This window comes from Arachis duranensis, chromosome 10 (assembly GCF_000817695.3).
Source record: "Arachis duranensis cultivar V14167 chromosome 10, aradu.V14167.gnm2.J7QH, whole genome shotgun sequence".
Taxonomy (NCBI): domain Eukaryota; kingdom Viridiplantae; phylum Streptophyta; class Magnoliopsida; order Fabales; family Fabaceae; genus Arachis; species Arachis duranensis.
This window is the reverse complement of record NC_029781.3, coordinates 12462349-12474354: the sequence shown is the minus strand read 5'-3', so window position 1 is coordinate 12474354 and position 12006 is coordinate 12462349. Positions and strand designations below refer to the sequence as shown.

General features: G+C 34.6%; 2 protein-coding genes and 1 non-coding gene across 3 annotated transcripts; 1 reads left to right on the top strand and 2 right to left on the bottom strand.

Annotated features, from left to right (window-relative positions):
- Positions 1-2226: 2226 nt before the first annotated feature.
- On the bottom strand, positions 2227-2299 carry TRNAR-ACG (transfer RNA arginine (anticodon ACG)). The gene has a single exon. It is a non-coding gene; the product is annotated as a tRNA-Arg (tRNA).
- Positions 2300-2378: 79 nt separating this feature from the next.
- Positions 2379-5800, top strand: LOC107469102 (uncharacterized). The gene is made up of 8 exons (XM_016088484.3): positions 2379-2734; positions 2955-3493; positions 3576-3648; positions 3982-4059; positions 4143-4206; positions 4832-4919; positions 5094-5178; positions 5323-5800. The coding sequence occupies exons 1-8, from the start codon at positions 2627-2629 to the stop codon at positions 5404-5406; spliced, it is 1119 nt and encodes a 372-aa protein (XP_015943970.1). The 5' UTR covers positions 2379-2626; the 3' UTR covers positions 5407-5800.
- A 529-nt stretch (positions 5801-6329) lies between these two features.
- On the bottom strand, positions 6330-11697 carry LOC107469101 (asparagine synthetase [glutamine-hydrolyzing] 2). The gene is made up of 13 exons (XM_016088483.3): positions 11495-11697; positions 11103-11241; positions 10296-10578; positions 9552-9647; positions 9358-9452; positions 8716-8877; positions 8523-8603; positions 8198-8419; positions 7922-8056; positions 7536-7616; positions 7360-7446; positions 7125-7232; positions 6330-6721 (listed from the first exon to the last, which is right to left on the bottom strand). Exons 1-13 carry the CDS (start codon positions 11572-11574, stop codon positions 6554-6556), a joined length of 1737 nt encoding a protein of 578 aa, XP_015943969.1. The 5' UTR covers positions 11575-11697; the 3' UTR covers positions 6330-6553.
- Between the last annotated feature and the right edge of the window lie 309 nt (positions 11698-12006).

Below are 12006 nucleotides of genomic sequence, written 5' to 3'. Positions count from 1 at the left end.
TATTCTTTCATCCTACACATTTTTAAGTGATATAATACACAATTTGAGAGAGTAATATCAATTGGTTCAATAGTGCTAAACTTGTAATCACACACTCTTCTAGAGAGCACTCATTTCATCTCAACAATTCTTTGAGAATTGTTTTCTTGTACACCTTGTAAATTGGAGTGTGATCTCCAAGGTTGAGTCAAGAGTTATATACACTATAGTCGGTGAGGATACCAAAGAGGTATACTAAGTACTCAAGGCAAATCTTAGAGAAGGTATCTCTAAGTGGAGTGGGTTAGTATACGAGTGGTGATCATATACCGTGAGGTGTTAGAAACTAAGGACTCGGATTGTAAAAGGTTTTGCGCGAGCACCTTGAAGCTTGGCAATAGTGGAACTTCTCAATTGCGATTGAGAAAGAAAGTGGACGTAGGACAAGGACTGTGCCGAACCACTCTAAATAGCGTTTGCTTCTCTCCAAACTCATCTCTTCAATAATATTATCTTTTACTCTTGAGCAAATAAATTGTGATCGAAAAGTAGCTTCGTAAGTACTTAAGGAGTGACTTAAGTCCGATTGGTGAAAAGCTTGATCAATTTATTTGAGTTGGTGTCTATTGGAAAGTAAAAGCTCCTTATAAATGCTTAGCAATTGAGTTAAGCTCTTGGAAAAATACTAGTACAATAACACTTTTATATTGTCTTTAAATTTCGCAAAAAGATTCATTGTTGTTGCATTACTCAATTCACCCCCCTCTTGAGTAATTGTGCATAGGTTCTACATTTAATGTTTGTTAATATAAAAAATATAATTTTTTATGCCATTAGAAGTTATTAAATTTATTAATATGGTTGTGAAATTATATATATTACTTAGTAGTTAATAGTAAAAAAAAAAGAGGAGCTTTGCCGGGCTTAGCCCGCCAGCCCGCCAGCCCGCAGTTAGGCGGAGCAAACTAGAATTCTAGGATCGCCTCACTAGACGGGACGGGGCGGACCAACCCGTCAAAGGACGGACTTCTAGCGGGGTGGAGCGCGGCAGGGCGGGCTTTCCCGCTTGCCATTCCTATACATCAAAATAACCATGGGACTCATTGGCTAATTACCGAAACATTTTTGGTACAATTAAAATTTTTCAAATAATTTTAATATAGGAGTCTAGAATTAAAGGACCCAAAGTAACTACTTAGAACAATTTTGAAATAGTATTTTTCGGGTATCAATTTTTAAATTTATAAGTGGACCGCTTTAAATAAAAATTGCTTAAAGAAATGACAATATTTTAATATTTTAATAGAAAATCAATTAAATTGTTTTACCTTATATAACTATTTTTGAAATAATTAAAAATAATACAAAATTCAAATTGATTACAGATTAAGTATTGAAATGATAAATTTTATATTTTAATCTCAAAATACTATTTATTATATATGTTTTTACGAATATTAATATAGTATTTTATAAAATTTAAAATAAAATAAAAATAAAAATCAATATTAGAGATCCTCATATGTTTTATTATAACTTTTTTTCTCTTTTCATGATGAGATAATATTAGTTTTAGTTTTTAAATTAAAATGCAATGAATAAAATTATTTCTTAAAACCACCGCTGTCTCTTTTATAAAAACAGAATTTTCTTTTTATAATAAGTAAATAGTCATTTATAAAAACAGAAAACCACAGCGATGAATATTTGGACACATATTTTTTTTATAGAACAAAGTTGTTTTTTTGTTACATATCTCTTTCTTTTTTCATATGTTTTCTTATTAAAAAAAAATAACATAATGTGTGGTGTACTTTTAAGTAGAAAATGCAACATCTCAGATAAAATAATAAGAATAACATTTTTTAAAAAATATTATGAGGTAAAACAAAGTACCATGTTATAAATTTTAATTTTTTTTTGGTTTTTCTGTTGGTAGAAAAATATAGGTAGCCCATTTGAGAATTAAAAAAAATATGATTAGCGTAAATTAGTAGATCACACTTTTAGATATCAACCATTACTTATAATAAAATTTGTTTAACGATGAACCGACAAAAATCATTACACAAAACCCACTACTATATTTTTTTAACAACTATTTTGATATTTTTGTTCTCATTATATTTGACATCTCATGTTGTAAGACAAAAAAGAGTATTGAGGAGACCCAAAAGAAAAAGGGGAAAAAAATTCCTTGTTAAAGTTTACTGAAAATTTTCAACTTCAACTTAAAAGGTAAAACTGCGACTCCACTGGGGATCGAACCCAGAATCTCTGGTTCCGTAGACCAGCGCCTTATCCATTGGGCCATGGAGTCTTTCATAATTACATTCATTCAATATTTTAGATATTCTAAGAAGTTTAGCTGATTCAGCTGGTTCAGCCATGGCGTGCAATTCAATATAGTGTATTTGAAGTTGGGTCAATCCCCATTGAAGCTTCTGCTGCATATCCTAGTCTTCATCATCCATAGTTTGGTAACACTAGAACTTCAAAGCCAGCACCCCATCACCACCATAACCAACAAAAGCAACAACACTATTATTATTATTATTATTATTATTGTAGAAGCAGCTACAGGGAATGAATCAGAATCCGAAATTATTCCAATTCTATACATAAGAAAAAGGAAAAAAAAAAAAGAATGGGAAAGAAGCAATCTTTGCGTAGCAAAGCTACCCAGATTGTATCTGTTATCCTGAATCCAATATCTGACTCTGACACTCTCAAACACCCTCCTCCAACACCTTCTGTAAGTTCCCCCTTTTCATTAATTATTGTTTTCTGATGTTTGTCTTAGCTTCTTGGCTTTGATGCATGCTAAAATTCAGGTCTCCAAGTACGAGGTTTATGTTTTTTTAGTTATTGTTCCTTTTCTTGCCCCTTAATTATGTTTTGAAGGTTATTTTTCGTTTTTTGTTTTTTTGGCTTAAGAGTAAAGTTGAAGATGATTGATTGTTTTTCCTTCTCAGGATGAGGTAGGGGGATTAGGAGGAACAACAAGTGAATCAGAGAAAACTGAAGAGCGTAGCAATGATTTAGTTGATGGCCCTGATACCTCATCTTTCAGTGCATTTCTATATTCTTTCTTGTCTTCATCAGATGCTGGAGGAGATAATGCAAGGGTGCATGGACAGAGTGATGGTAATAACTCTTTACCCGATTCATCGTTGAAGGAGAATAATGGTGGAAAGAAAAGCTTGTTCTCTAGGAGTAAGCAATCACTTGGTAGAGTTATTCGCCAAGCCGCTAGGATCGGTGGATTTCGCCATCAGGGGCGGAAGGATAATAATTCCGAAATGAATTCTGATTGTCTAAATGGTTCTGGATTGAATGGTGTTGAAATGAATCATCTTTCAACTGTGAAAGGGAAAGAATCAGAGTCTGTGTCTTTGGTTGACATGCCAGAAATTTCTGAGCCGTCGATGCTCCTTTCGGACGCGATGAGAAGTACTCTCTATGCTTCTCTTCCTGCTCTTGTTCATGGAAGGAAGTGGCTGTTGCTGTACAGGTATCAAGAGATGAAGATTCATTCCAAAGCTATTGATATTTTATTATGATTTTGATTTCTTGTGTGACATTTTTTCCTGCAGCACTTGGAGGAACGGTATATCACTTTCAACCCTTTATCGAAGAAGCATGCTTTGGCCTGGATTGAGTTTGCTGGTACCCTATAACTTTCCCTGAGCAAATTTTAATCATAACCACACACTTCTCTATGGAGTTTGAAATGTATACTATACTGTATATGGAGTTTCAACACTAGCATTAGTTGTAGAATGGGATAGTTCATGTTTTCTACAAATTCAAGTCCCTGTTTGGAAGCCTGCAAGTCCTACATGACATTTGAGTTCTTTGCTATGGATTGAAAACTCTTTAATACATTTTGAATTATCAGAAATATATTCAGTATTGGAATCTTTTATTTGTAACTTGTAAGGTTAATTTCTCTTCATTTCTATCATGGATTGGTTCCAAATCTTAGTTATTCCATTTCAGGTTGTCGGAGACCGAAGAGGAGCAGTGTTTGGAAGCTTAGTTGAAGCACCTCTTAGACCATCCAACAAGAAATACCAGGTCAAACCAAAATTCATTTATCCAAAGATTATATGATAGATTGTATCTGTTATTGTATTATCGATGACAAATATTTGGTACAGGGAACAAACAGTACATTTGTTTTCACAAGTATATCTGGCCATCCTGTTATATATCGTCCAACAGGTATCTTCTTCCGTCCGAGTTTGAACATGTTACTCTTTCATCCTTTTTGCTGTCATAATTATATGATGCTTAGCTAGCAATCAAAATCCAAGATTCATGAATCGGTGTTAGTTTTTCTTGTTATGTGGTGCATTGACATTTGAATCTATGGTGCAAACCTGAGAAATTATGCCCATGAAGATCATTAAAAGGTTAAATTTCAGGAATTGTGTGACATATGGTGAACATAATGTCATCTTTCAACTATATATAAGAACCATTTCCTATGAGCCAATGAGGAATGCTTGAGTTTACTTTATTCAGAAATGTGAGAATGTCGTCTGTTACATTCAATGATTAGTTTGTCAATGAGAGTTGAATTTGCTCCATCATAATTTCACATTCATCCGAATATCTATGAATTGTTAAAAATAAAAACACTATCATGTTCAATAGTTGCCTCTAGTAGAATCTTGGAACCTTGAAATCTATTGCTAAGTCTTCAGCCTCAGCATGAGGCTTTTCTCAAATTTTGGAATACTTTTGTTTGTTTGGTTTTCCTTTTCTCTCTTTGTTTTCCCTTTCTTTTCTTTTGTTTGGTTTAGAATTCTAAATGCTAAACCTTAAACTAACCACAACATTGCAGGATTAAACCGCTATTTCACACTATGCAACACTGAGTTCTTAGCAATTGGAGGGGGAAGTCATTTTGCGCTTTATTTGGATGGTGATCTGTAAGAACTTTCTACTTCCATCGCTATCTCTTTGCTTAAATTGCTACTTTCACACTGCCAAAAGGAAAAAATTGAAAAATGTAAAACGGAACAAATGTGAACATGTCTTCAATCATGTATCATCACCTTGTGTTTTTATTTAATCCATTTCAAACTCTTGCAATATACTTGAAGATTGAATGGCTCAAGCTCGGTCTCGGAAACCTACGGAAATCCTTGCCTTGCTAATTCTCAAGATTTCGAAGTGAAGGAAGTAGAGGTGCTCATGCAACTTCTTCAATTCTTCTCACTTACACACAACGTTACACACTCCTTCATCCTTTCTTGTTCATCTTTTCTTGTTGCTACTTTCAAGAGACATTTATAGCTGAAGAAAACTAACTGGTCTTTCTCTCATACACAGTTATGGGGCTTTGTGTATGCTTCAAAATATGATGAAGTACTTGCATTTAGCAGAACAGAGGCACCTGGCATCTGTCGATGGTAAATTTCGCAGAATATTTACCTGATGTGAATAAATCAAAGAGGTTTGGACTTTGGAGCTGCATTTCATGGTGGAATAATGTTCACTTTCCCTCTTGAGCAATGCGAAGTTCGTGTACAAAGGATAAAATGTTGAAGCCTTATGTATCCAATTATGTTAAAACTAACCATGTTAAAAGAAAATGTTATAACTAAGGAACGCATGTAAATACCAAAGCCTGTATATATGGAGTCCGTACACATGAAAAAGTCAGTCAATTTTGTTCAGGATACAAATTGGAGCAAATTTACGTTTTTGAGCAATTTTCAAGTAGAAATGGATCCTTTCATTTTTGTTTTTTTCAATTGATTTTGTAAAGGGTGCAAGGGTGATTTTGCACGTACAAAATTTTCTCTTACATGTTTTTTTTTTTTTCCACTTAAATCTTGTGTGATGTGGGATTGAAATTACACTATACAACATCAATTAAGATTAAAAAATTTGAGAAAATCTATTGATCTAACAAATAGTATTGCACAAAGAGAATAGCATATGGGAGTAAGTTGATGTTCCAAAGAATTGAGTCTTGTTTTTTAATTTTTGGAAGAGGAACACGTTAAAATAACCAAAATATAAAAGAATCAATATTCAATAGTGTGCTTCTCAAAGGCAAGATGACCTGAGAAAGTTTATTTATTTATTTTGCATGATGTCCCAAGTTGAAAGACTATTGAGAGTTGAGACACAGAACGCCATCAAAGTGCCCTTGGCAGCTTGAGGGTACCCTCAGAGCCTCAAGTACTATAGGCAAACCAAAGAGCAGTATTATAGCAAACCAAAGAGCAAAGTTCTTATCTTTTGTTCACTTTACAGGAATTCTTCATTGTTGTTATTTATGAATTTGAGTTGCCATTGCAACTCCAGTTAAAGGACTCTTAAACAAAATGTAAGAAAGATTGCTAACAGTATACATTAAACGTTATCTTACTCTGCTAGTGTCAAAACAGCTTAAAATGTTGTGCTAACCGTGCGAAATAAAATGAGCAACCACAATCTTCCTCAAGAGTTTAATTTTTCATCTACCTGAAAATAAGCCTCACTAGACAAAGCTTTGCATTTTTTTGTTCTTCAAAGTCAGAATAAAGGGCCTTTAGAGGGTCCCGTTTTTAGCCTAGGCTGTTTTTGCATCTGCTGCAGCCTCATATGCCGCTGCATGAACACCAAGAGCAGCACGGCCGGAAGGGTCAGGATTCTTTGACCATTCGGCATCCCATTCCACAGCTTTTGCGGTGCTGCACGCTACACTAGGACCTCCTGGAACGGTTGACCTTGCAGCATTCTGTTAAAATCGTTGCAACATAATTAGAGATGGGTTTCGGCAAGATATAAGTTTGTAACCAAAGTCAATTTGATTTGTCTTCAAATGCAAGGTCGCTTGTCAAACTGCGAATCTAACTCTATATCAAAAGCTAGCTCGATAACAAAAACTACTTAAGTGTTTATAACCACCATTTCAGCTATATGTTTATGCTATGTCAGACGGAAATTTGAAGAACAATAATAAAAATGCCATAACTTTTACTATTTTCGACAATATTATCACTTCCTATTATTCTCAATACTTATCAGTTATCACACTGCTAACTGCATTCATTAACATGCATTATTTTCAACAACATTTCATGAATACAAAAAAAGAAATGGGGGGATGTTTATTTTAAAAGGAAACTTAGAAAACCCACCTTTGGAAAGTGCTTCTCAAAAATTGTCCTGTAGAGGTATGCTTCTTTTGTTGTGGGAGTGTTTTCAGGGTAAACATAGTTAGCATGCAACAGCATTCCATCTGTGACCTGTTAGTTTGTAAAGTGAAAAAGAGCAGAAACCATGGGATGGCATCAATGGAACTCTATAAAAGTTAATTGCTGATAGTTTGCAACACAAGAAGAAGTAAATTCGAAGCTGCAAGTAAGAGCTTACTTGTTGGTTAGCATGCTCCTTCAAGCCATCAATCCAGCTGTACCCTACACCATCGCTGAACTGTTCCTTCTGCCTGTACAAAATGTGCTAAAAATGGCAAAGCAATACAACGTTTCAGATAGCCTTCACCATGTGAGATGATAACAATCAGTGTGAGCCGGAAATTTTTTACAAACCTTTGGTAAATATGGATTTGTTTCGTCATCAAATGCATTGCGCAATACCCACTTCTCTATCCTTCCGAGATCAGGTCGTATCTGTGAAATGGTCATATATCTCATTATGTGATTAAGAAACTTAGCTAAAAAGATTAACTTCACATGACCATTGGATCAAATTCACAAAGGTTTCTTGTTATTAGTGTCAAGACATGCCTTATCCAGTAAGCTACACCGTAACACCTTAAAGAGTTGATAAGAAGTTGATGCAACAGAAGCATTATGATGATGAACAATGATCAAAATAATAAGACCTTAACAGTTAAATCGAAGCAAGAGAAATTCAATCAACATTGCAGGCGATCAAACCAAGAGGAACACAGAAAAAAGTGAACATAAAATACCATTTTCCACTCTGGATCAATACTCATGGCTGTGTTGATAAATTCTTTATCCAAGAATGGTACACGTGCCTCTATACCCCATGCTGAAGTTGATTTATTGGCTCTCAGGCAGTCATAAAGATGAAGAGCTTTGATCTGTGAGATCAGGAAACCAAAATCTTGAATGAAAAGGTAAAGTACACTAGGAATGAAGAGGAAGAAAATTTAATAGGTTAAGTGCATAAAATTTTCAAATTGCATTGAATCAAACATGACGATGTAACAATTTGCTATTACTTTTCGACATGTTTCTTCATGAAACTCTTCTTTATTAGGTGCTTTATGGAAATATAGGTAACCTCCAAATATTTCATCTGAACCTTCTCCCGAAAGAACCATTTTCACTCCCATGGATTTGATTTTTCTGGACATAAGGAACATTGGAGTACTTGCTCTGATAGTTGTCACATCATATGTTTCAATGTGGTAAATGACTTCTTCAAGTGCATCTATACCTTCCTGTTATGGAACAAAAGTACAAAAGGAAAAAGAACAAAAAATTTGAGAAGCCAGGACAAGATTAATGTTTTTCAAAAATAGAGCAATGATGATAAACAACCACCTGAACTGTGAAATAAAGTTCATAATGTCGAGTACCAAGATAATCTGCTACCTCTTTTGCAAATTTCAAATCTGGAGAGCCCTGAACGGTGGCAAAATTCAAATGAAGCATGCACAATCTAATACGCCAATTTATTTTTTTAAAGAAGGATATTGAGGCTTATTTTCACCTATATTGAAGAACGAATTCTGACCTTTAAACCAATACAGAAAGTATGCAACTGTGATCCCCACTGTTGTGCAGCTGCAGATTGAGCCACAAAACGATTGGTCACGGCAGCAACAAGCGATGAGTCAAGTCCTCCCGACAGAAGAACTCCAAAAGGTACATCAGTCATCAACCTCTTAAGCACAGCCTAAATGATAGCATAGTATACCAAGGACAACAAGTAAAATTAACAGGAAAGAATTATTTTCCTTCACAAATAAGCACATTAGAAAAATCAATCCTGACTCTCAATTATTGTCCATGCAGCACACACATTAGTAGTGTATCAAATAATTTAATGTTTGAAATCTTCCTTAACTAGATCTTGTAACCCCATAATTCGGTATCAGGACATTGGATTCAACATATCAGTGATGCAATATTCATGAAATGCCAATATATTTTTCCACCTAAGCAGTTTGCCGATCAAAACTAATGGTTTCAGATTCCTAAGCAAAGCGTAGTGTACAATAGTCACAGATATGACATGCAAGGCTATCTAAAGTTTTGAGAGTATCTGAACCACTCTCTAATAATATATATGCAGAATAACTGATATTTCAAAATGAGGAAGAATCATCTCAAAGTGGTAAATGAATTACATCGTGACTACCAAATAGTACCATACCTTCTCAAAGGCTTGACGTAAGATCTGAGGATCATAGGGTGTTGATGGAATTTGCTCTGTGAACCATGGTGGATTGTACCATCTTCTTAATCCTCCTACAAGCACGACACATTTTAACAATGTTCATGAATTACATAATATAAAAAAATGTGTAATTTAAAGAACAAGAATACAAGGCATGAACACGCCTATACCCTGTTTGCTGGAATATATATGCCCTGGCGGAAAAGATATGAATCTCTCACAATCATCACTTAAAGCTTTCATTTCAGATGCAAACCATGTCGATCCTGCAAATAAATCATCCCTTCCATAGGTAAAAACATTTGATTCATTAATGTGACACAAAAGCATGAACAAACAAGCCAAATACTGAGAGGATTAAACTGTGTTTGAAAACCAATATGTTGTGCAGTGTTAATTATACTTAAAACACAAGGGTATGTATTGGTTTAGACACTCAAAATGTTTCAACTGCTGGAAACACTGAGATGGCAACCAGCTTGTGATTTATTTCACTTTTTGGAGCCACTGAAACCATTCTGTAAATATCTTGCATTGATTTAAATTGGACAATAGATAGCTCACTAGCATTTGGTTCGTACCAAGAGACGAAGGATGATAGAGACACGCCTCCAACATCCCTTCTTTTAGAAGGTACACAAATTAGTTCAAAAAAGACATGTCTCTTGTGTCTCTCTATTTTAGAAGTAGAGAAAATATCTAAAGATCTGTCCTGGGATAGGGAGGATTTTCAAGTTTTTGTCTTTGTTCCCTTCTACAAATTTATTTCTATCCCCGGTGTCTGTGTTTCCTGTATCTCAGAATAGTAACCAAACACAACCTTTGAGATGTTGGACATCATCCAGCTCGAGGTGAAATTTTCAAAAATGTCCCAGCAATATCAAAAACAACAAGAAGAAGGGGACCCCACAAACCATCAAGGCCCCATCCCAAGTAAAGAGGGGTAATGCCAATAGCGTCGCGAGCAGCAATGAAGCTTTTATCTCTTGTGTCAAGAAGGACAAAGGAGAACATCCCATCCAGCATATCAATAAATTCTTCTCCATACTCTTCGTACTGCATGATAACCATGTTGTTATGATAAAGATGAAACGAAACAAGACTACATTGGAAATATAATACATATAACTCATTTCGAAACTGGTGGGAACTCAATTTCTGTCTCAGTTCCTTATGGTTATATATCTCCCCATTTACCTAATGGAACAGTTTCAACAAGAAAAGAAAATATATAAGGCTAAACAAGCATTTGGAAACTGTACTAAGCATACATATCATCAAAATTAGTTCAATAAAAAGGACTGCACACATGAGTGTATTTGAGCTCCAATTTCAATCGGACAACTGATTTTTAATGTCATACTCTTATACATGCTAAAAAAAGTACATGTTACTAGAGCCTCCTGCCTAAATAGTATACCACACAACACCTCTTTATTTGTAAATCATATATACTAACATCTTTCAGAATTAGATTACATGACACAATGCATATTTGTGTTATGTCTTGTGCAATATCACCTAATCCAAAAATGATTGGGGGAAAAGAAATAGAAATATGCATTTATTATCAATAGGCATTGATTGTAGACTTAAAGCTCCATATTACCATATTCATCTGACTTCCAGAATTAAAATGAAATAAATAAAGCATTCTTCTAAGGAACATTCAAATGATGCAAATATATAATTATAATAATAATGTAATCATAGGTGCATACTGTGACAACAACAGTCTTGTCTTCGTTATAAAGAGGTTGATCCCCTGAAGTGGGGTCAACAATAGCAAGCCTTTGATGAGCAAGATAACAATCTCCATGGCAATGCAATCCACTCCAATCAGGTCCTCTATGCTTCAATCTGCATTCTCCAACTCCATTTCACAATCAATCAGAACCAAATCACAAAAATAATTAAAAAAATGACTGAACTCCTATGTCGCCTAAAAACCAAGCATCAAGAAATCTTTCAAAAGCGCGTACACTAACGCAATTAGAAAATTGCAATTTTCAATGTTTTTGTTAAATAAGTTGAAAGCATTTAAAGTTTGCTACCAATTAAAATACAAAGAAACAAGTTTTGAGAAATGTGAGTGCATGATGGAAAATCGAACCTGCGAGATAACTCGATGATGCGAGCGCGCTTGGCCTGAGAGTTGTCAACACAACCCAACACTGCAAGGATTCCGCACATGGCGGCTGCAAAGGGAAGAAGAAGAAGAGAAGGAAGCAGAAGAGAGTACGGAAGAGAAAACAATAAGGTAAAAAAAATTAAAATGTGAATAACTGAATATGACGTATCACTAATTCACGAAGATATCTTAGTACAAGTTAGTATTTATTTTAGTAAGTTTATTACTCCTTTTATAAATTATTAATGTTTTATTATTATTTTCTTCCTTTTCATAATATGATGATTCACACGTGATGTCTGAAGATACTCATGTAAAATATACAATAATAGCAAAAATTGAAAAAGTGGGTATTTGATTGATTGAATATTCGGCGAGGGTTGCTGTCAGAACCAGATTCCACTCCCAACTCCGAAGATTCGTTTTGGTTTTGCTGTATGCTTTATGCTTTGCTTTTTATTGTAGAGTCAATTTTGGGGGAATGGATTCTCTCA